The sequence below is a fragment of the Schistocerca serialis genome, chromosome 4, assembly GCF_023864345.2.
Source record: "Schistocerca serialis cubense isolate TAMUIC-IGC-003099 chromosome 4, iqSchSeri2.2, whole genome shotgun sequence".
Taxonomy (NCBI): Eukaryota; Metazoa; Arthropoda; class Insecta; order Orthoptera; family Acrididae; genus Schistocerca; species Schistocerca serialis.
In genome coordinates, this window is record NC_064641.1 from 35,145,503 (window position 1) to 35,170,951 (window position 25,449).

The 25,449-nt window shown below is 44.0% G+C and overlaps 1 protein-coding gene and 1 non-coding gene across 2 annotated transcripts in view; one reads left to right on the forward strand and one right to left on the reverse strand.

Moving 5' to 3' along the window:
* Nucleotides 1-20,776, forward strand: part of LOC126474206 (facilitated trehalose transporter Tret1-like) — a 52,423-nt gene extending 31,647 nt beyond the window's left edge. The window contains exons 4-5 of the mRNA XM_050101670.1: nt 3,252-3,360; nt 20,484-20,776. Of these exons, the coding sequence (XP_049957627.1) occupies nt 3,252-3,360; nt 20,484-20,776 (402 nt within the window). The remainder of the gene's footprint in view (nt 1-3,251; nt 3,361-20,483) is intronic.
* A 2,395-nt stretch (nt 20,777-23,171) lies between these two features.
* Nucleotides 23,172-23,246, reverse strand: Trnaa-ugc (transfer RNA alanine (anticodon UGC)). Its single transcript has one exon. It is a non-coding gene; the product is annotated as a tRNA-Ala (tRNA).
* Between the last annotated feature and the right edge of the window lie 2,203 nt (nt 23,247-25,449).

The following is a 25,449-nucleotide window of genomic DNA, read 5'->3' on the forward strand; positions in this document are numbered from 1 at the left end:
ACTGTCTCGTTTGGTGTGCACTTACGAGGGCTGGTGATCAAGTTTTACTTACCGCTTGAAAAAAGGAAAAAAAATCGAGCTGTGTCCATGAAACCTGGCGATATTGCTGATCACCCTCTAGGTAGTCAACCTTCAATACGACACATTTTTCTCAACGATTCGTGACTTAGTGGGGACACTGGCTGTAGATGCTAGCATTCTGTTGAGGAAACGTTTCATCTGCGAAATCCCGTCATCGTCAACGAGAATGCTACGCAATGAATGCCTGCTACGCAACGGTTTCTTCATCTGATAAAAAAAGTCAGAGGGTACCACGTCAGGAGCATAGGCCAGGGTGAGATAAAATTTGACGTATTATGCAAGTTCCATGTGTGACTGTATGCATGCAGGACGAGCCACACTCTGTAGCAACCCTATCATCATTTTTTTCTGTTCTCAAGTAGAGTGTCCTCTACATTTCTGTATTCATGAGAGTCTAGTCCCGTCTGTGAACTTGTGTGATCTTGCTTCGACTTTGTCTATCTTGCGTAGCTTCAAATTTCGGACATGCGAACCGAACCAACAATATTGACACTTTGAACACTATGTTATTGTATCCTGTATTCCTTGAGTAACATTTCATCAGGTGTTTATGTGACTGAATTTTAATTCAGCTATCGAACTTCTTCTGATACATTTAGCGGACCTATTACTGAGCATTCTGTATACACTCGTGTTCAGAAAAAAAAGAACACCTTGAACTACTACATACGGGACATTCATATTGAAAGGTGGCGACCCTGCCAGGATTCGAACCTGGAATCTTCTCGTGCATGGGGGCTTAATTAGATAAAATGCAAATATTTTTAATTTTAGTAGCTGTCTGTCCGGTTACGCAGTCTCATAACCGGTTGGCCCTGACTGGTATTAGTACGCAATCTGACTGCATAGAATAACAACAAAGAATGAAAGAAAACTTCCGTTAACACAATTAATTAATTAAGTCCCCAGCAACTATAAAACCTATGAAACAACAAAACACAAGTGTAGCTGTTCTGTGTGTGGAAGTGTGATTCAACGTACACATCTGGCATGGTTCCTCCTCAATAAGACCAGATATTTTAAACACCATTTATACTGAAGTAATCAAAAAAAAAACCAGAAATACTATAATTGCACATAGAAACCAGAAATACAGTCTAATACAAGAACACGAGCCAGATACTTTGTTGACTGAACCTGTGACCAAGAGGCATTATTGTTTAAGATATTGAAATAATAAAAAAAAAGAAATTTTTTACCTTCATAAATATTGACGAAAAGCACACTCTGATCATTACAGCATCCCCAATCCAACAATATCTGGTGTCTGGCCAATCAAAACAATATGACAACATCTGAACAAGCACTCTCCATGGGAACTTCTCAACAACGACTCACCACTGCTACATCTCAACAAGCACTGCCTACTGCTACTTCTCAATAAGCACTGCCAGTGGAGGCGGCTGAATAATACTCTTTGGCGCAATCTTTGGCGTGTGGCTCAGTGTAGCCACCTTTCAATATTCACAGGATATGTACATTAGTATGTTATTCAGAAATAATAGCTTTCGAACCATGTTGGTCTGCAGGTTCGAGGTTAATATCGATATCGCGGTCCTACACCACCTACCGGTAAAATGTGCCTGCGGCTCTCGTTGTGGCTAGAGACCGAAGCTAATGGATCAGTGTGAGTTGAGCATACGTGCAGGATGCCCCACAGAGGTATGCGTGCGCCGCACCATCAAATTAGTGTGTTTGAAAGAGGGCGCTTTATTCGCATGAGAGAATGTGATACATCCATTCGGGAAAATGCTACTCACGTGGGACAAAGTGTTTCGGCGGGGTAACGGGTGAGTGCAGAATGGTTCATGGAGGGCCGCAGAACACGGCGAGGTGTGTCAGCTCGCGCCACCCGGACCCCTCCCCACTCCAAATGGTCAAATGTGTGAATTCTTAAGGGACCAAACTGCTGAGGTCATCGGTATGTAGACTTACACACTACTTACACTAACTGAGAACAACACACACACCCGTGCCCGAGGGAGAACTCGAACCTCCTGCGGGAGGGACCGCGCAATCCGTGGCTGACGCTCAAACCGCGCGGCTTTGTCATTAGTTACTTCTAAGCAGTCACTCATCCAAAGTAATTTCGCCCTTTTTTAGATGTGTCTGTACTGGTAGTTCTTCGTTCGTTCAAAATGGCTCTGAACACTATGGGACTTAACATCTATGGTCATCAGTCCCCTAGAGCTTAGAACTAATTAAACCTAACTGACCTAAGGACATCACACAACACCCAGCCATCACAAGGAAGAGAAAATCCCTGACCCCGCCGGGAATCGAACCTGGAACCCGGGCGTGGGAAGCGAGAACGCTACCGCACGACCACGAGATGCGGGCTCTTCGTTTGTTTCATTTTGTTATTCTTATGTGCTCTATCTGAATTTTACGGATTGTCTTGTATGGTACTCCTGATGTCAGTGCCTGCTTCCTTGTTGATGCAGAAGTGGTTTTGTAATGTATTATTATTTTTACAGATTTTCATCACTCTCTTCTCTATGTACGAGGGACGCTGCGAAAGTACGTTTCGTCATTGTTTTTCACACTGAAACATCATTGCCAAAAGCAAATTTCCACGTGCCCATTCATGGCGGATAACAGCGCGCACTTCCATTGGCGACCACATTGTCAGCACATGTCTGTCTGCCATCGTGAGGTGTACTCGAATAACTTCGGCCACGCCGATCTGTTGTTTCCTCTTCTTCGGCGCTCTGCGCATGCGTCACTCCTCTTCCGCTGACGCCACTTCCGTCACTAAACTATCGACGAGTGTGGACTCATAAGGTGTTTGTGCCACTTAGTGTACCATCTTCTCTTTCAAAAACAATGACGAAACTTTCTTTCGGAACGACCCTCGTGTTTCATGTAAGAGCGTTGATGATCTCGCCGTTTCGCACCCTGGAACACGAATCACATGACATCACTTCTAAAAGTCACTAATCACGTTCACTTATTCCGTTTGGAATACTCCATTTTTCTTGTTCTGTGATTCTGTGTTAATATAGTCATCTTATGAATGTCTTTTTGAATCATTTCTTGCAGAATTCACATCTCGTTACGGCGATTAGAGAATTTTATAGAGTCTTAAAAGAGCATTCACTGTTGTGCAACAGTCCTGTCAGAAATCTTTGATGTTTTACTAACCCTTTTACCGTGCATTTACTTTTCAGACTGTTCTGGCTGTGTATTTCTACCTGAGTGACACAGGGAAAAGCGTCGAGGACATCGGCTGGCTTCCGCTCACTGCTCTCGTCTTCTACATCGTCACCTACACCGCAGGTTTGTTCTTCTACCTCTGGTCACTACACACGCTCATTGTTGGAGTCCAGAAAAAGCCTACACATCTTTTGTACGTAGACAAGGTGTATCAAATGGCTCTGAGCACTATGGGACTTAACATCTACGGTCATCAGTCCCCTAGAACTTAGAACTACTTAAACCTAACTAACCTAAGGACAGCGTACAACACCCAGCCATCACGAGGCAGAGAAAATCCCTGACCCCGCCGGGAATCGAACCCGGGAACAAGGTGTATCAACTGAAACAGCTGAAACAGCAGTTTCAGTAGACAATGTTCAACGAATGAGAATTGAAACTCTCATTAATTTGAAATGTATCATAAAGCAATTTTTCCATGTTAGTAAATTAAGCTAACTGTCCGGGACTATTAATTAGTTAAATACCGGTTTTCGGCTTCGTTCTTTAGCGCAGTGCATCTGTCTGACTGCTGCCTCACGATATCTATTCACCAAAACTCAAATAAGCAGACATTATGTTACACTATTAAAGCTCTAGCAGTTAGTCTCCTGTGTAGAACACAGATTTCGGTGATACGCGGCCACTGCAACACTTCCCTGTCTACACCAAAATGTTCCCAAGTTTGTATTTTTATCAGGATAAGGATACAAAAAAAAATTTCATTATGAACAAACGCTACGTCATTACTTCTGTCCAGTTTATTAACGTATCTGAAATGTTGTTTTCCAGAAATATACACGAAAGCCGACAGTTTTGTCTGACTTAAATACGAAAGGACCATTCAGCCTATAATAGCAGTTACACTACTGGCCATTAAAATTGCTACACCAAGAAGAAATGGAGATGATAAACGGGTATTCATTGGACAAATATATTATACTAGAAATGACATGTGATTACATTTTCACGCAATTTGGGAGCATAGATCCTGAGAAATCAGTACCCAGAACAACCACCTCTCGCCGTAATAACGGCCTTGATACGCCTGGGCATTGATTCAAACAGAGCTTGGATGGCGTGTACAGGTACAGCTGCCCATGCAGCTTCTACACGATACCACAGTTCATCAAGAGTAGTGACTGGCGTATTGTGACGAGCCAGTTGCTCGGCCACCATTGACCAGACGTTTTCAGTTGGTGAGAGATCTGGAGAATGTGCTGGCCAGGGCAGCAGTCGAACATTTTCTGTATCCAGAAAGGCCCGTACAGGACCTGCAACATGCGGTCGTGCATTATCCTGCTGAAATGTAGAGTTTCGCAGGGATCGAATGAAGGGTAGAGGCACGGGTCGTAACACATCTGAAATGTAACGTCCACTGTTCAAAGTGCTGTCAATGCGAACAAGAGGTGACGGAGACGTGTAACCAATGGCACCCCATACCATCACTCCGGGTGATACGCCAGTATGGCGATGGCGAATAAAACGCTTCCAATGTCCGTTCACCGCGATGTCACCAAACACGGCTGCGATCATCATGATGCTGTAAACAGAACCTGGATTCATCCGAAAAAATAACGTTTTCCCATTCGTGCACCCAGGTTCGTCGTTGAGTACACCATAGCACGCGGTCCTGTCTGTGATGCTGCGTCAAGGGTAACCGCAGCCATGGTCTACGAGCTGATAGTCCATACTGCTACAAACGTCGTCGAACTGTTCGTGCAGATGGTTGTTGTCCTGCAAACGTCCCCATCTGTTGACTCAGGGATCGAGACGTGCCTGCAAGATCCGTTACAACCATGCGGATAAGATGCCAGTCATCTCGACTACTAGTGATACGAGGCCGTTGGGATCCAGCACGGCGTTCCGTATTACCCTCCTGAACCCAACGATACCATATGCTGCTAACAGTTATTGGATCTCGACCAACGCGAGCAGCAATATCGCGATACGATAAACCGCAATCGCGATAGGCTACAATCCGATCATTATCAAAGCCGGAAACGTGATGGTACGCATTTCTCCTCCTTACACGAGGCATCACAACGACGTTTCACCAGGCAACGCCGATCAACTGGTGTTTGTGTATAAGAAATCGGTTGGAAACTTTCAACATGTCAGCACGTTTTAGGTGTTGCCATTGACGCCAACCTTGTGTGAATGTTCTGAAAAGCTAATCATTTGCATGTCACAGCATCTTCTTCCTGTCGGTTAAATTTCGCGTCAGTAGCACGTCATCTTCGTGGTGTAGCAATTTTAATGGCCAGTAGTGTACTTCAAGACATTCAGCCATACAAATCTTTGATTTTAAAATAGGTTATTTCGTGAATCACGTAGTTTAGTTGCAACTAGCTGTGATAAACGTCTCAAAACAAACAAGTTTCCATCATTGGCAGTTTCTCATTCCCATTCTATTTTTATTTTGGTAGTACGACGTTACTGCTGTACAGCCATTCTCAAGTGAAATCATTAACCCATTAACTGTACATGTTTTGTACACATTAATAACCGCGGAAATAAAGTAATAGAAATTCTACCGTAATTTTAACTGATACCACAAATTACTGGAATGTTCAATTCGTTTCACGGGACGTGTATAGGAGTAATAGAAATTTTGTTATCAGCTGCTTGCAGTACAGTTCGTCTGGAATAGCTCCTGTCTTTCCCGCTGTCACCCGGAAGATGGTCGGCTCATTCTTTATGGTTATATCTGCCTTTCCACATAACCGGCAGCTTTCGTCAGAATCGCTGATCAACTCAACCAAGCTGCAAATGTTACTTGTGCTCAAAGAGTTTCCTGCTTCAGGAACATCGATCCTGTCAAGGAATCTTTGGTTCAGCTGATACTTCGTCAACTGAAGGTTGACAAAGTACTATAAGCGCCATGAAAGTTACGTATGAGTAATGTTTATTGCCGTACATACAGACAACACAGCTAATTTTGAAGTATCTTTACTTATCTGTTGTTTTCTGTATTGATCGATTAGTTGGGTTTTATCTGTATCGCCGCTTCTTATCAGAGACCATAAAATATTTTCGATAGGCAAAACATTGGAGAAACAAGAATCAGTTTGCCTGTGTTCTGCCTGTGAAACTGCATGTATGTAACACAGAAATATATGTGTGCAATGTGCAATATTTTATACAAGTATTCGATATGTACTGTGTGATCAAAACTCTATAAAAAAAAAGAACTATTGTTCAGAATGGCGTCAAATGTTAATGGAAATTTATTGAAGAAGGGAGAAACCGTATAGATATAAAAACGAAACAAAAAATATCTACATCTACATCCATACACAGCAAGCCACCTGACGGTGTGTGGCGGAGGGTACCCTGAGTACCTCTATCGGTTCTCCCTTCTATTCCAGTCTCGTATTGTTCGTGGAAAGAAGGATTGTCGGTATGCTTCTGTGTGGGCTCTAATCTCTCAGATTTTATCCTCATGGTCTCTTCGCGAGATATACGTAGGAGGGAGCAATATACTGCTTGACTCTTCGGTGAAGGTATGTTCTCGAAACTTTAACAAAAGCCCATACCGAGCTACTGAGCGTCTCTCCTGCAGAGTCTTCCACTGGAGTTTATCTATCATCTCCGTAACGCTTTCGCGATTACTAAGTGATCCTGTAACGAAGCGCGCTGCTCTCCGTTGGATCTTCTCTACCTCTTCTATCAACCCTATCTGGTACGGATCCCACACTGCTGAGCAGTATTCAAGCAGTGGGCGAACAAGCGTACTGTAACCTACTTCCTTTGTTTTCGGATTGCATTTCCTTAGGATTCTTCCAATGAATCTCAGTCTGGCATCTGCTTTACCGACGATCAACTTTATGTGATCATTCCATTTTAAATCACTCCTAATGCGTACTCCCAGATAATTTATGGAATTAACTGCTTCCGGTTTCTGACCTGCTATTTTGTAGCTAAATGATAAGGGATCTGTCTTTCTATGTATTCACAGCACATTACACTTGTCTACATTGAGATTCAATTGCCATTCCCTGCACCATGCGTCAATTCGCTGCAGATCCTCCTGCATTCCAGTACAATTTTCCATTGTTACAACCTCTCGATACACCACAGCATCATCTGCAAAAAGCCTCAGTGAACTTCCGATGTTAAATAACAAACGTTTTCCCACTACGTGGCTCCGTAAGCGTCGTAACGTAAGTGGGTTCGCCCACAAATGACAGATGAATCCCAAATCGACTGCTGTGACGTGAGCTGCACATTAAACCAACCGCGCTGTGCAGTGTGCACAGCAGCACAAGTTGGGCATTCAACAGTTGTGGCTCTCCGAGTTAGGTAAGGGCGTCCACCACGGCTAGGTCGTACCACGTGGATCGAAAAAATCGGTCTGTAATAGTCCTGAGGTCAAAAACCAAATAAAAACCGACAATGAAATCGGGGTTTAAATGTCCTGAGGCTGTCCCAGTGTGCTCTCCACCTTCTAGGCGCTTCAGTCTGGAACCGCGCTGCTGCTACTGTCGCGGGTTGGAATCCTGCCTCGGGAATGTATGTGTGTGATGCCCTTAGGTTAGTTAGGTTTAAGTAGTTCTAACTTCTAGGGGACTGATGACCTCAGATGTTAAGTCCGACAGTGCTTAGAGCCATAGAGAAACAGCGTGTTCCACAACAAATTGGAATATCTCGAGGGTCACGTTCAGACTGCGCAGCTCAATGTGAGCATTCAATTCAGCTACGTATGTAGTGAGAACACTGAACACAGCATCTTTCTAACAACCCCACAGACAGAAGTCACAGGATTAACCTCAGATGACCAGAACTGCCAAGCTGTAGGGAAATGATGGCTGACAATTCTACCATTTCCAAAATGCCTCTGCAGCAGCTGTTTCACTGGCTGTGCGGAGAAACGCCGTCTATGTAAATAAAAATGTAAATGTTCGTTTGTCGAGAATCGTTATCTCCGAAAGTCTTTGACCGATTGCTTTGAAATTTTGACAAAACGCTGAACTCTGCTACAGGAGCATCTAAATATTCTATAAATCTCAATGCGGTAGGGTCCCCAGCTGCGATGAATTTTTTGAATGATTTCTTGATGCCTTCGGCTGCCATTTTCTTTATTTCCTGTACGATTGTACAATTTTGGCCTTAGTCCATTTTCAAGTACAGACTTATACGTTCGTTTATTCGAAAACTCAATTCAGTGAAAATTCTTTATGGTTTGCTGTGAAATTCTGACACAAAGTTTCATTCGAATACTCAAGTGTTTTTATATACCTACTGAGTGTATGTAATAAAAGGCGAAACGTTATAAAAATGTGAATGTTGATTTGTTCAAAATCCTTATCATCCGAAAGTTCTAAACGAACTGCTTTGAAAATATTTGACACAACGTTGAATTCTAATACAGGCTAGTTTTTGGGTATCTAATTTTTTAAATAATGGCGAAAACATTGTTACCAAAAATCTCAAAATGTACCTTTCCGATTTACTTTTAATTTTTACACGTTACTGCAGTAAAATTTTGCACAAACATAGACAACATATTTTACAATAGAAAATATTTATGTATAAAATATACAATTGTGAAACGTTAATAACAAACGGGAAAGTTGTATTTACGGTTTATTTGTGTATGATAAGAATAGAGAGGATATAAAATGAAGACTGGCAATGACAAGGAAAGCGTTTCTGAAGAAGAAAAATTTGTTAACATAGATTTAAATGTCAGGAAGTCGTTTGTGAAGGTATTTGTATGGAGTGCAGCCTTGTATGGAAGTGAATAGTTTGGACAAGAAGAGAATAGAAGCTTTCGAAATGTGGTGCTACAGAAGAATGCTGAAGATTAGATGGGTAGATCACATAACTAATGAGGAGGTATTGAACAGAACTGGGGAGAAGAGCAGTTTGTGGCACAACTTCACTAGAAGAAGGGACCGGTTGGTAGGACATGTTCTGAGGCATCAAGGGATCACCAATTTAATATTGGAGGGCAGCGTGGAGGGTAAAAATCGTAGAGGGAGACCAAGAGATGAATACACTAAGCTGATTCAAAAGGATGTGAGCTGCAGTAGGTACTGGGAGATGAAGAAGCTTGCACAGGATAGAGTAGCATGGAGAGCTGCATCAAACCAGTCTCAGGACTGAAGACCACAACAACAAAACGACAAGAATACTACTATAGAATCTGAATTTTCAATAACAACGAACAAGGTTCAAGGTGAGAAAGGGAGGAGGAGAAGGAGATTGACAAAGAAAAGTGGAATCGGAGATGGACAGACAGAGGGAAGAGAAGGAGGTTAGGACGTATTTCCAAATTTTATAAATACTAGAAACGTGTATTTTCTCTTTTCTTTCCATTTAAGCGGTCTGAGCCAGAGCAAAGCGTGGCCAGACACAGCTAGTCTTGCGTAAAATTGATCATACTCATAAATACACGTTGCTCAAGGGTTGGAATGATGCTGGTGTGGAGAAGACTCTCACAGCGGTTACCAGTGACGGTACAGGCATCAGGAACTGCAGGATCATGTCCTAGAAAAATATGGCCATATCATAAACGATGTCGTGAACACACACCACACATTTATCTTGGCAGAATGAAGCGGTACCGGTTAATGGCCGACCGTTGTGGCCGAGTGGTTCTAGGCGCTTCAGTCTGGAACCGCGCGACCGCTACGGTCGCAGGTTCGAATCCTGCCTCGGGCATGGATGTGTGTGATGTCCTTAGGCTAGTTAGGTTTAAGTAGTTCTAAGTTCCAGGCGACTGATGACCTCAGATGTTAAGTCCCATAGTGCTCAGAGCCATTTGAACCATTTCTGAACTGGTTCATAAGTGAGAGGATTTTCCGTTGCCCATATTCTGCAATTCTGTATACTGAGACCACCTCGGAGATGAAAATTGGGTTCGTCTGTCCACAGAATGTTCTGTGACCATTCATTGACCAATTTCACGCGAGCAAGAAAACTGGCAGATCAGCATGAAGCAACTCTTGAACATAGGTAATTTTGTATGCAGTATGTTCCGTAAAATTTTATGCTTTGTCCTCACAGGCATGTCCAAATTTCGAACAATTCCAAGCGCACTGCATGTCTGCACACCACCGCTCGGCCCTTCCTGTAACGCTGAGGCCACATCCTCTACTGATATTGGATCACTTGCCACACTGCACTTCAAAAGAAACTGTCATTTCGGATTTCGTAACTATTTGCGCCGGACCTTCGGCAGACATCCATACGCTTCAATGTGTGGAACTTCTGCAGAGCTACTGGCGCTCCGTCATCGTTCTTGTGAAAGCGCTTTACCAGCAGCGCACGATCCTGCATTGATACAGACATGCCGAGCAAACTGAGGAACAGACGCATGCCCCGCGTCTACTACGACGGTTGGAACTTTAACAGTGGCAACTATTTATTCACAACCGATACAAAAGAGTTACATGTTTTCACCTGTTACTGTCCTTCAAAGTAGTCACCAGCATGGTGTAGAACCCGTTCCCAGCGATGTGGAAGGTGTAGTATACCGTTAGCAGAGCCTGTTCTGTTGATGGTGCGAATGGAGCGGTCTACAGCCTGTCGAATCTCTGGAACAGCTGTGAAGCGAATGCCACGAAGCCAAAACTCAAACGCCAATCCAACGAATGGCGTCATTAAGGATCGCCGCGAAAGTCGAAAGTGCGTCAGAATCCAGTATGGTGAAAGTTATGGTGATTCTCGTGTACGACTGTCATGGAGTTATCCTAAAGCATTACGTTCCTCCACGGCAGACCGTCAGTGCAGAGTACTGATGTTCGTTTTTGGAGCATTTCTTGTCTCCCCAATTCTATTCAGTACTTCCTTATTATTTACATGATTGACCCACGGTAATCTTCAAAATTCTTCAGTAGCCCCACATGTCGGAAGTTTCTATTGTATTGTTGTCCAAGCTGTTTATCGTTGGTTGCTGTTTATCGTTTCACTCCCGAACATGGCTACACTCCAGACAAATACCTTCGGAAAAGACTTCTGAACACTTAAATCTATACTCGATGTTAACAAATTTCTCTCCTTCAGAAATGCTTTTCTTCCCATTGCCAGTCTGCATTTTATATCCACTCTACTGTGGCCATTATCAGTTACTTTGCTGCCCAAATAGCAGAACTGATTCCCTCAGCATCACCTGATATACTTTGACTACATTCCATTATCCTTCTGTTTCTTTTGTTGATGTACATCTTATATCCTCCTTCCAAACCACTGTCCATTCCGTTCAGCTGCTCTTCCAAGTCCTTCGGAGTCTCTGACAGAATCACAATGCCATCGTCAAATCTTAAAGAGTTTTTATTTCTTCTCCCTGAACTTTAATACCTTCTGCAAATTTTTCCTTTGTTTCCCTTAATGATTGTTCAGTGTACGTATTGGATAATATCGTGGAGGTTACAACCCTGTCTCACTCCCTTCTCAACCACTGCTTCCCTTTCTTTCCTTCTTATATCTACCATCTGGTTTCTATACAAGTTGTAAATAGCCTTTCACTCGCTGTAATTTACTCCTGCTCCCTTCAAAATTTCCAAAAGTGTATTTCAATCAACGCTGTCGAAGGCTATCTCTAAGTCCGCAACAGCTAGAAATGTACGATTGTCTTCCTTGATCTAAGACAGGTCGAAGTGTCAGTATTACCTCGCGTGTTCCTACATTTCTCCGGAATTCAAACTGATCGTCCCTGAGGTCGGTTTCTACCAGTTTTTCTATCCTTCTGTGGAGAATTCGTGTTAATATTTTGCAGCCTTGACTTGTTAAACTAATAGTTTGAAAATTTTCATATCAATCAGCAACGACTTTCTTTGGAATCGGAATTAATATAGTCTTCTTGAAGTCTGAGGGTATTTCGCCTGTCTCATACTTCTTGCACCACAGACGGAAGAGATTTGTCATGGCTAGGTCCCCCGAGCTGTCAGCAGTTCTGACGCTGTATTGCCTACTCCCTATTCCCGGCGGCTTGTTTTGACTTAGATCTCTCACAGCTGTGTCAAACTATTGTCGCAATTTCGTATCTTACATCTCATCCTCATCTCCGTCCATTTTCCTTTCTGCAGTATTACTTTCATCTCCCTTGTACAGACCCTCTACACACTCCTTCCACCTTTCAGCTTTTCTTTCTTTGCCTAGGACTGGTTTTCCATCTGAGCTCTTCATATTCATACAGCTACTTTCTTTTTCCCCAAATGGCTCTTTAAGTTTTCTGTAGGCGGTGTCCATCTTTCCCCTACTGAAATATGCTTCTAAATCGTTATACTGCCCTCTAGGCATTCCTGATTTGTCATTTTGCACTTGCACTTAATCTCGTTTTTTAAACGTTTTTATTCGATTTTGCCTTCTTCATTTGCCACATTTTTAAATTTTCTCCTTTCATCTGTTAAATTCAATATCTCTTGTGTTATCCAAGGGTTTCTTCCGGGCCTTGTCGTTTTACCTGGTTGATCGTCTGCTGTGTTCACTGTTTTATCTCTTAAAGCTACCCATTCATCTTCTGCTGTATTCCTTTTCCCTGTTATAGTCAACAGTTGCCTAATGCTCCATCTGAAACTCTCACCAACCTCTGGTTCTTTTAGTTCATCCAACGCCCATCTCCTTAATTTCCTATCTTTTTGTAATTTCTTTAGTTTTGATCAAAATTTCATAACCAATAAATACTGGTTAGAATCTACATCTGCCCCTGGAAATGTTTTACAATTTAAAATCTTGTTCCTAAATCACTGTCTAATCATTATATAATCAGTCTGAAACCGTAATGATTAAATTATGCTCCGTGCAAAATTCTACCAGGTGGGTTCCTCTTTCGTTCCTTACTCCCCCCCCCCCCCCCCAGTACATATTCATCTGCCCTATTTTTCTTCTATCGAGTTCCATCCCCCACCCCAACCCCCACGACTAAATTTTCGTCTCCTTTAAGTATCTGAATAACTTCTTTTATCTCATCATACATTTCTTCAATCCTTCCATCATCTGGGGAGCCAGTTGTCACGTAAACTTGGCACGGATCCACCCGTCGGAGGTTCGAGTCCGTCCTCGGGCATGGATGTGTGTGTTATCCTTAGCATAAGTTAAAGTTTGGTTAAGTGGTGTGTAAGCCTAGGGACCGATGACCTCAGCAGTTTGGTCCAATAGGAACTTAACACAAATTTCCAGTGTAAACTGGTATTATTGTGGTAGGCTTGGGCTTTGTGTCTATCTTGACTACGATAATGCGTTCACTACGCTGTTCGTAGTAGCTTACCCCCATTTCTATTTGCTTAGTCATCTTTCAACCCACCCCTGCAGTACTCGTGTTTGACTTTGTGTTTATAATCCTGTATTCACCTGACCAGAAGTCCTGTTCCTCCTGCCATCGCACTTCAATAATTCCCCCTATACCTAACTTCAACCAATCCATTTCCCTTCTTAAATTTTCTACCCTACCTGCCCGACTGAGGAATCTAACATTCCAGCGCAGTGGTTAGCACACTGGACTCGCATTCGGGAGGACGACGGTTCAATCCCGTCTCCAGCCATCCTGATTTAGGTTTTCCGTGATTTCCCTAAATCGTTTCAGGCAAATGTGCCGGGATGGTTCCTTTGAAAGGGCACGGCCGATTTCCTTCCCAATCCTTCCCCAACCCGAGCTTCCGTTCCGTCTCTAATGACCTCGTTGTCGACGGGACGTTAAACACTAACCACCACCACCATCTAACATTCCACGCTACTATCCGTAGAATGACACTTTTGCTTCTCGTGATGACGACGTGCTCGTGAGTAGTCCCCGCCCGGAGGTCTGAATGGGGCACTATTTTACCTCTGGCACATTTTACACAAGATGACACCATTATCATTTAACCGTATAGTAGAGCTGCATGTCCTCGGGAAATGTTACAGCTGTAGTTTCCCCTTGCTTTCAGTCGTTCACAGTACCAGGCCAAGGCTGTTTTGGTTGTTTTTAGAAGGCCATAACAGTCAATCATCCAGACTGTTGACCCTGCAACTACTGAAAAGGCTGCTGCCCCTCTTCAGGAACCACACGTTTGTCTGGCCTCTCAACAGATACCCCTCCGTTGTGGTTGCACCTACGGTACGGCCATCTGTATCGCTGAGGCACGCAAGCCTCCCCACCAACGGCAAGGTCCATGGTTCATAAGGAGCGAATACCGGTATGGCTATTAAATATTTGTACATGAAGCTCACGGTGTACAGCAAGATGTCTTTAAACTGATTTTCCTTCAATAATTATCGTTTGATTTTAGTATCCTATGTTAATTCAGTGAACATCAGATTTGCCAAATAATTCGAACTCTACACTATGTACATGATATCTCACATGACGGTTTAAGCATCGAAACGAGGTTTTCAGCAAATGATCTTACGCAAAAGTCTTCATTTGTGTGGCCATAGTGTCCGTAATTGCTTTATAATTCATAAGAGTATTTTTGTTCTGTCGTTCCAACTACAAAAACGCGTGAATTTTTTTCATCAGATGCGTTTCGATTAATTGAGGTGAAGCATCATCAGTGGTCTGTAGTTAAGTTATTTACATTTTGATTTGATTTTAGATCGAAATATACTTCGTTACGAATAAATTGATTTGTAGTTACGTGATTTTCGGTTGATTTCTCGCTTACACCGGGAAATGCCGCCTGCTAGCACATCGTTGATTTTCAGCATTAGACACTGAAAATTTTGGTCTAATTTTTAGATGTTCTGCAGCACTATACATTTATCATGTTTTTGACAACGCACTTTTATGCACACCACTGTATTCTGTTTGTTTTTGTACTTCAAGTATGTGTTGTGGTTTGTGTTTTGTAGTGTTGCCAACATAACCTTTTCACTACTTTGTCTTTTTAAATTACATTGTTGTATGTGTGTAATTCTAGTATGTTTCTGTGTATTTATGCACTGTGTAAGAGTAGAGAAGGAATAGAGATGGAAGGATCTTTTTGTGGGGGTAGGGGAGGGGGAAGCGTTGATGAGCAGGCGTAAGTATACAGCAGTGTGATGGACTGTGAGTTTAAAGAAGGTGAGGAGCTTGAAGTGAAATGAAGAAACTGTGAATGGTGGGGAGGGGGGGGGGGTTGTGGGAGAGTGGGAGGTGGTGATGGAAGGAAAAGGCTCTTTTCTTTTCCATGCAATTTCATCAATCACTATATATAGAGTCGGGTTTTCCCATATTTATTTCATCATTGAGCAACTGTTTATTTTGTGTTAACGCTTTTTGTATGTGGAAATTTTCTTGGAAAGGGAGGAGGTGTCTGTCTTCTCTGATTTTTATGATATTCATATCGTTTTTTATATTGTTTTGTCTATGGTGTTCTTCTTTTAGATGCTCCACAAATGTTGAACGATTTGTACCGTATTTGAATGCTCTGATGTGTTCTTTATATCTTGTGTCAAATGTCCTGCCAGTCATTCCAATGTATATCTTCTCACAACCTCTGCAACTGAGCGTTGTGAAAAACATAAGAGATGCGTAGTGTTGCAGAACATCTAAAAATTAGACCAAAATTATCAGTGTCTAACGCAGAAAAACAACGGCGTCTAGCAGACGGCATTTCCCAGTGTAAGCGAGAAATCAACCGAAAATCACCGTAAGTACAAATCGATTTATTCGTAACGAACTGTTTGTCGATCTAAAAGCAAAAAAAAAAAAAAAAATGACAGAACAAAAATACCATCAAAATTTACGTAAATGGGTTCGTTATTTTCTTTCACGTTTCATTCTCTTAACTTTTGCGGAAATCGAATATGGCTTTTTTTTTTCTTTCTGTTAATGGATCGATAATGTTGACGCTGGACCATTTTTGCAAAAATATACGAGAAATGCGCTCAAATTGAAAAGCAAGGCTGCCGAATTTAGCAATCGCGATATAAGTATCACCAGATTCCAGTTCCGTCGTTTTGCGCAGCAAGAAGATAAGCCTAAGCTGCTTGGATAAAACGTATTTGCTCTCGGCTTTACTTTGCCTTGTAGTAACAGGATCAGCTACGATTTTTGTAAACGGAACTGAATGTGAGTTTTAAGAGCATTAGAAGAGGTTTAGGAAAGCTATTTCAAAAGTTTGTACGTTCTCATGTTTTAGTGCGCACCTTTTGTGGAAACAAGTAAATAGTCGTAAAGTTTGATACACCGATGGAGAATGACAGGAATGCCGCACATGGTGGTGTTTACGACACAATAGCCTGTTCCCGCCGCTCCTCCTTTCAATTTTAGCACATTTGCCAGATAGTGTTGTGAAAAGTTTCAACACCATCTCTCTTCTTCTTAAAGTACTTACTCCCTTCGGAGGTTGGCTATCATTATCACTAATCTTGTCTTTGACATTGTGGACAGAAACACTTGTACGGAAGTACGTCAGATTCTGGAGTCATGACGCTCGTCTTCTTCCTACTGATCTTTTCGCCTCAATATCCTCTTCCATTATTAGTCTTGTAATATCGTTATCTTTCACTTCCCTTGATATAGCCAGTTTTCTGATTTAGATTTTGCTCCCCAATACCTTATCCTAATCGATTCGCCTTAGAACGTCTTCGTCGGTAATTCTTTGTATCCAAAGTATGTCTCCGTGGTTGGGGCAGCCAGTCGTCAAACGCTAAATGCCCAGACTACTTGGTCATATGGACAGTTGTAACAAGTACGGTCAACAACCTGTGTACCACAGAGATCCATATCAATTTCAACATCGTACAGATTTCATACCTAACACATCGTCATCTGACAGAGACGCAAACGGTATACAAGGATATTCGGAAAGTAAGATCTGACCGGGTGCAACGTGGAGGCCACACTCAAAATCCTATGAAAATTTTCACGGATGTGTTGGGCAGCGTCTCTAGTATGCCCGTCCATCATAGCATTGTAACTGTAAACGAGATAGCCGGCCGGAGTAGCCGAGCGGTTCTAGGCGCTACAGTCTGGAACCGCGCGACCGCTACGGTCGCAGGTTCGAATCCTGCCTCGGGCATGGATGTGCGTGATGTCCTTAGGTTAGTTAGGTTTAAGTACGAGGGCAGTTCAATAAGTAATGCAACACATTTTTTTTCTGAAACAGGGGTTGTTTTATTCAGCATTGAAATACACCAGGTTATTCCCCAATCTTTTAGCTACACAACACTATTTTTCAACGTAATCTCCATTCAATGCTACGGCCTTACGCCACCTTGAAATGACGGCCTGTATGCCTGCACGGTACCATTCTACTGGTCGATGTCGGAGCCAACGTCGTACTGCATCAATAACTTCTTCATCATCCGCGTAGTGCCTCCCACGGATTGCGTCCTTCATTGGGCCAAACATATGGAAATCCGACGGTGCGAGATCGGGGCTGTAGGGTGCATGAGGAAGAACAGTCCACTGAAGTTTTGTGAGCTCCTCTCGGGTGCGAAGACTTGTGTGAGGTCTTGCGTTGTCATGAAGAAGGAGAAGTTCGTTCACATTTTTGTGCCTACGTACACGCTGAAGTCGTTTCTTCAATTTCTGAAGAGTAGCACAATACACTTCAGAGTTGATCGTTTGACCATGGGGAAGGACATCGAACAGAATAACCCCTTCAGCGTCCCAGAAGACTGTAACCATGACTTTACCGGCTGAGGGTGTGGCTTTAAACTTTTTCTTGGTAGGGGAGTGGGTGTGGCGCCACTCCATTGATTGCCGTTTTGTTTCAGGTTCGAAGTGATGAACCCATGTTTCATCGGCTGTAACAATCTTTGACAAGAAATTGTCACCCTCAGCCACATGACGAGCAAGCAATTCCGCACAGATGGTTCTCCTTTGCTCTTTATGGTGTTCGGTTAGACAACGAGGGACCCAGCGGGAACAAACCTTTGAATATCCCAACTGGTGAACAATTGTGACAGCACTACCAACAGAGATGTCAAGTTGAGCACTGAGTTGTTTGATGGTGATCCGTCGATCATCTCGAACGAGTGTGTGCGCTCGCTCCGCCATTGCAGAAGTCACAGCTGTGCACGGCCGGCCCGCACGCGGGAGATCAGACAGTCTTGCTTGACCTTGCGGCGATGATGACACACGCTTTGCCCAACGACTTACCGTGCTTTTGTCCACTGCCAGATCACCGTAGACATTCTGCAAGCGCCTATGAATATCTGAGATGCCCTGGTTTTCCGCCAAAAGAAACTCGATCACTTCCCGTTGTTTGCAACGCACATCCGTTAGAGACGCCATTTTAACAGCTCCGTACAGCGCTGCCACCTGTCGGAAGTCAATGAAACTATACGAGACGAAGCGGGAATGTTTGAAAATATTCCACAAGAAATTTCCGGTTTTTTCAACCAAAATTGACCGAGAGAAAAAATGTGTTGCATTACTTATTGAACTTCGCTCGTAGTTCTAAGTTCTAGCGGACTGATGACCTCAGATGTTAAGTCCCATAGTGCTCAGAGCCATTTGAACCAATTTTGTAAACGAGATAAATTCACTTGCTGTGTTATTTGAAACGATGAAACGTACTTTAACTATTCGTAAAATATGGCTTAAGAGATAGTAAAGTTAGCAGATATGCGTTCTACTGAACTACGATTGTATTTCGAAAAAGTCCGCCCCTGGTAGCTGAGTGGTCAGAGCGACGGAATGTCATACCTACCGGCCCGGGTTCGATTCCCGGCTGGATCGGAGATTTTCTCCGCTCAGGGACTGGGTGTTGTGTTGTCCTTATCATCATTTCATCTCCATCGACACACAAGTCGCCGAAGTGGCGTCAAATCGAAAGACTTGCACCAGGCGAACGGTCTACCCGACGGGAGGCCCTACCACACGGCATTGCTATCCAGAAAAAAAAATGTAAACGCTGTTCTTACACATAACTTGCCATAATGTGTATGTTTTGAGATGCTTGGACACACAAAGAGCTACATCACAATTCGGACACCACCACGACGTTTCTTTTCGGCAAGTTTTTCCCTTCTGGCTCTTACTGACAGACGAAAGTAGAATGGACGCAGCACGATGCAGAAACATACTCTGACTCAGAGTTCGAATACTACTTGATAGCACAAAGTAGTTCTCTTCTTGTGTTGAGTACACGGTTAAAGATTTAGGCAACAAATCGCAGTGGCAGCTACGAAATATTACACAATGCACGGACAAGACTCGGGTAAGGCCGTCTGACTAACTGACGTTGCTCGAGTCCTACTCGGGTTCCGTTGTGAAAGTGCTGACACTCGTCAATACAGTCACATCTCGAATGCTTCAGACGTCTTCATTGTGGTGTCATTAACCGTGCTTGCCCTACCATTTGAAAGAAGAGTCTCATCTCATGAATGACAGTGTTAAATTCTGCTGTTAATTCCCTGGGTGTTATTAAGTATGTCATTGATCCAAGTACCGAGATGTTTATATTTGAACATCCTTTCGTTGGGTATGGCATTAATCAAGGAACAAAGGAATTAAAGAAATTTTCTGCCTGTGGGCGTTGGTATATATAAATGGAGAAAGTTGAAAACTTATCAAACGCTTACAGGAATCGGCGAGATGCCGTTAGTAATGAGGTTAATGTGCAGGGGCGCTACATCAGTAGTGTGTGGTATTACTTGAGAATGAGTCCGACGGGAGCCGTGCTAAGAAAGTCCGTGCAGGTATGCTGACCACTGTGTACAGACTACGACATCTGGACAAAGTGGTCAGCACAACTGCCTTGTAAGCAGGAGACCTGGGTTCCAATTCTGGTCTGGCACAAATGTTCAACTTGCTCCGTTGATGTAACTCAGTGGCCACCGGCAGCTAATGTCTTTAATTCTTTGTGTCTTGATTCATAAGTGGCTGCAGAATGAGAATGGTGTCTGTTCTTTGTTTTTTGTAACTTAAACAAACAAAAAATAATAATAAAGCCAAGATTATTGCAGCAGATTATTCAGAACTTAAAACTTAAGCCGGTCGCGGTGGTCTAGCGGTTCTAGGCGCTCAGTCCGGAACCGCGCGACTGCTACGGTCGCAGGTTCGAATCCCGCCTCGGGTATGGATGTGTGTGATGTCCTTAGGTTAGTTAGGTTGAAGTAGTTCTAAGTTCTAGGGGACTGATGACCACAGATGTTAAGTCCCATAGTGCTCAGAGCCATTTGAACCATTTAAGACTTAATTTGAAAATATTAACAACTCAAAGTCGAAAATTTTCGACAAGAGGTTCCTCTTTGCTTTCCGCCTCACAGATGATGATGTCTTTGATCTGATGTGCGTTGAGCATTACCCAGAAAAGCTTATCTGCTACATCTTTGTATTGTTGCAGGATACGGCGGCCTACCGTTCACCGTTACAGGGGAGATCTTCGCGCAGAACGTCAAGTCTGTGGCTCTACCTGCAGCTGCCTGTGTTTCGTGGACCATGTGCTTCCTGGTGACGAGGTTCTTCGAGGACATTTCCATCGCCGTTGGCAACTATGGGCCCTTCTTTCTGTTCGCAGCTTGCTCCTTGCTCGCCTCGCTCTACGTGTACCTGTTACTGCCTGAAACGAAGGGGAAGACTTTAGAAGAGATACAGGTTCTGCTTGAAAGCGGTAGGACTATCAGAGCATGTCGCTGAAGAGATACGCGATTGTTTGTTTTGGAACGTCTCCGCATCTGGTGCTCATTGTATTCCTTCACGACTGACTCGGAAGCAACAAAACGTAATGCTTCACATCGAGCATAATTCTTACCTGAGAACTGATCCAGCTGGAAGAAATGACGTCGAATGTCATTCACTTTCATTTTGTGAGAACTCGTTACGAGTGCACTGACCAGTACTACTCTCTATTTATGATTTGTTGACCGAGATTTATATGAGAAAATTAACCTTAATACTCATTGATTATAGTGACAAGTATTCTCTTTTCGACCATCGTGACGAAGAACGCCAATATATAACTCATTTTTAATTGGTCTCCAGAATACGAAACCGTGTGAATAATGAGATATACCTTTGATTAAATGTGTTGCCTGTCAATCACATTCTGTTACCTATTTCGAAATAAAATATAGACTAAGGGTAATGTAATGGTAATGCTTGTGACAAAGTTTGTGACTAATTTTATCTGAGGAATCTTTGTCAAAAAATGACATTTTCGTTGCAATTACTATTACTGTATTTGAAAGTTGTATTTAAAAATAAGAAAGAAAGTCATAGCCAACCAGTACGGAAGAAAGAGATGGAATCTTATTTTTAAGTTTGGAGTGCTTCTACCAGTAATTTATTTTGAAGCAGATATCCTGCAAAATGTTCAAACTCAAAACGGCCTTCTCCGTTACTAATTAGTAGCACAAAAGATTATTGTTGCCCTCCTGTTAGCAGTAAACCTGATCTGCACATTGATCCCTTCTATCAGAAGTCATTACGTTCTACGAGAAGGTAATGAGGACACACACACACAAAACTGGCATTTCCTGAATTCCATACATTGATCGCTAAATTTATTATGATATACAGGGTGTAGAAAAAAATACCGCACTTGCGATCGGCGTCCCAATTCAAGACAAAATTGCATCTAGAAGGACTTAGTCCTGTCTGTAGGTTTAATAGAAAGGCTGTTTAAGAAACGAGCTCTGACAACACTATAACTGCGTACAGCGTGGCCAAGAACAGGTAGCGAGAAGTCTGCACTCTGTTCGAGCGGTCCCATTAGGCCAGTGAGATGAAGGAATGCTGTGGAGAGTGACTGAGCAGACTCGCTAATGTTGGAGTCGCGTTCGCCAAACACTTCTTTTTTTTTAAGTTAAAGCATCAAATTGTATCCAGTTTACATCTCCTCAACGCGGTATCTTGTGTATTTTTTTCTGTTACTGTGACCTTTATTTAACCATTAAGATATAACATGACACTCACAGACATAAACGACCACTTTGTTTCATCCGTGACACAAATAAAGCCAATAGAGAATGATAGTGGATACAATGACATCGTTTGCATCCAATGAGGTTAAAAAAACAAAATAGGCAGGCTACATTAGATTGCACATTATTCTGAGCACAATAATTTCATTCTGTACGGTTGACGTCCTGCCTTATGTTCACAGAGCCGGTACATACAGGTACAAGCAACGTTCACTTTAGAGATAATGTTCAGAGGGACCTCCTTGCATTTGCAAAGACTTCACCACTCGCTGGATCATAATTTGATGGACTATAGGCAACACACGAGCATCCAGCATTGCCCAAACAGCACGCACACGAACTTCACTGAAGCGCCAAAGAAACTGGTATAGACATGCATATTCAAAAACGTAGATACGTAAACAGGCACAATACGCAATGGTCGACAACGCCTGTGTAAGAAAAGTGTCTGGCGTAGATCGATTACTGCTGCTACACAGGCAGGTTATCAAGATGTAAGTGAGTTTGAACATGGTGTTCTAGTGAGCGCACGTCCACCTCTTAGGTAGCGATGAAGTTGGGATTTTCCCGTACGACCATTCCACGAGTGTACCGTGAATATTAGAAATCCGGTAAAACCTCAAATCTCCGACGTCGCTGCGGACGGAAAAAGATCCTGCAAGAAAGGGACCAACGACGACTGAACATACTTCCGCTCTGCAGCTCTAATGAAAAAAATACGAGCGTATCCACTGTCAGACCAACTGTGTGACTGAGTGAACAGTTTCTATCAAACACAACACGTCATTGTCAACCGAGAGATGTCTTCAGATACACAAGTAGCTTTGGCCGCTCCCCGAGGGAGTGTTACAGGACCACTACTTTTCACAATATATACATGTGACCTAATACGAGGGGCGTTTAATAAGTAATGCAACGTTTTTTTTTCCTGAAAGTAGGTTGTTTTTATTCAGGATTCCCCACTCTTTTGGCTACAAAACCCTTATTTTCAACATTCTCTCCGTTCAATGCCACGGCATTACGACACCTCACTGGGAAGTAGAATTACGTTAATAACTGCAGCTGCTAACAGGCGTTGATATACATCAACGGGGACAGGTGAAATTGCGTGCCCCGACCGGGACTCGAACCCGGGATCTTCTGTTTGCATGTCAGACGCTCTATCCATCTGAGCCACCGAGGGCACAGAGGATAGCGCGACTGCAGGGACTACACTCCTGGAAACTGAAATTAGAACACCGTGAATTCATTGTCCCAGGAAGGGGAAACTTTATTGACATATTCCTGGGGTCAGATACATCACATGATCACACTGACAGAACCACAGGCACATAGACACAGGCAACAGAGCATGCACAATGTCGGCACTAGTACAGTGTATATCCACCTTTCGCAGCAATGCAGGCTGCTATTCTCCCATGGAGACGATTGTAGAGATGCTGGATGTAGTCCTGTGGAACGGCTTGCCATGCCATTTCCACCTGGCGCCTCAGTTGGACCAGCGTTTGTGCTGGACGTGCAGACCGCGTGAGACGACGCTTCATCCAGTCCCAAACATGCTCAATGGGGGACAGATCCGGAGATCTTGCTGGCCAGGGTAGTTGACTTACACCTTCTAGAGCACGTTGGGTGGCACGGGATACATGCGGACGTGCATTGTCCTGTTGGAACAGCAAGTTCCCTTGCCGGTCTAGGAATGGTAGAACGATGGGTTCGATGACGGTTTGGATGTACCGTGCACTATTCAGTGTCCCCTCGACGATCACCAGTGGTGTACGGCCAGTGTAGGAGATCGCTCCCCACACCATGATGCCGGGTGTTGGCCCTGTGTGCCTCGGTCGTATGCAGTCCTGATTGTGGCGCTCACCTGCACGGCGCCAAACACGCATACGACCATCATTGGCACCAAGGCAGAAGCGACTCTCATCGCTGAAGACGACACGTCTCCATTCGTCCCTCCATTCACGCCTGTCGCGACACCACTGGAGGCGGGCTGCACGATGTTGGGGCGTGAGCGGAAGACGGCCTAACGGTGTGCGGGACCGTAGCCCAGCTTCCTGGAGACGGTTGCGAATGGTCCTCGCCGATACCCCAGGAGCAACAGTGTCCCTAATTTGCTGGGAAGTGGCGGTGCGGTCCCCTACGGCACTGCGTAGGATCCTACGGTCTTGGCGTGCATCCGTGCGTTGCTGCGGTCCGGTCCCAGGTCGACGGGCACGTGCACCTTCCGCCGACCACTGGCGACAACATCGATGTACTGTGGAGACCTCACGCCCCACGTGTTGAGCAATTCGGCGGTACGTCCACCCGGCCTCCCGCATGCCCACTATACGCCCTCGCTCAAAGTCCGGCAACTACACATACGGTTCACGTCCACGCTGTCGCGGCATGCTACCAGTGTTAAAGACTGCGATGGAGCTCCGTATGCCACGGCAAACTGGCTGACACTGACGGCGGCGGTGCACAAACGCTGCGCAGCTAGCGCCATTCGACGGCCAACACCGCGGTTCCTGGTGTGTCCGCTGTGCCGTGCGTGTGATCATTGCTTGTACATCCCTCTCGCAGTGTCCGGAGCAAGTATGGTCTGTCTGACACACCGGTGTCAATGTGTTCTTTTTTCCATTTCCAGGAGTGTATCTCGCGCACGCCTTCCGCGAGACCCACATTCTCACCTTGTTTGTCCACGCACTGCTTATATGCTCGCATGGTACCACTCTACTGGCCGACGCCGGAGCCAACATCTTACTGCACCAATAACATCCCCATCATCGTCGTACTGCTTCCGTGGAGTGCATTCTTTTTTGGGTCAAACAGATGGGAGTCGGAAGGTAGGAGTTCCGGGCTGTAGGGTGGATGAGGGAGAACAGGCCAGTGAAGTTTTCTGAGGGTCTCTCGAGTGCACAGACTTGCGTCAGGCCTCGAATTGTCATATTGAAGGAGAATGATGATGATGATGATGATGATGATGTTTGGTTTGTGGGGCGCTCAACTGCGCGGTTATCAGCGCCTGTACAAATTCCCAACTTTTGCTCAGTCCAAATGATGAGGACAACACGAACACCCAGTCATCTCGAGGCAGGTGAAAATCCCTGATCCCGCCGGGAATCGAACCCGGGACCCCGTGCTCGGGAAGAGAGAAAGCGACCGCGAGACCACGAGCTGCGGACATAGAAGGAGAAGTTTGTTTCCATTTTTGTAGTGACGAACGCGATGAAGTAGTATGTTCAATTTCCTGAGGGTAGCACATTACACTTCCTAGTTAATTATTGCACCATGAGGGAAGATATCAAACAGAATAAGCTTTTAAGAATCGCAGAAGACCATCACCATGACTTCACCGCCTCAGCGTGCGGCTTTGAATTTTTTCTTCAGAGGAGAGGTGGTGCG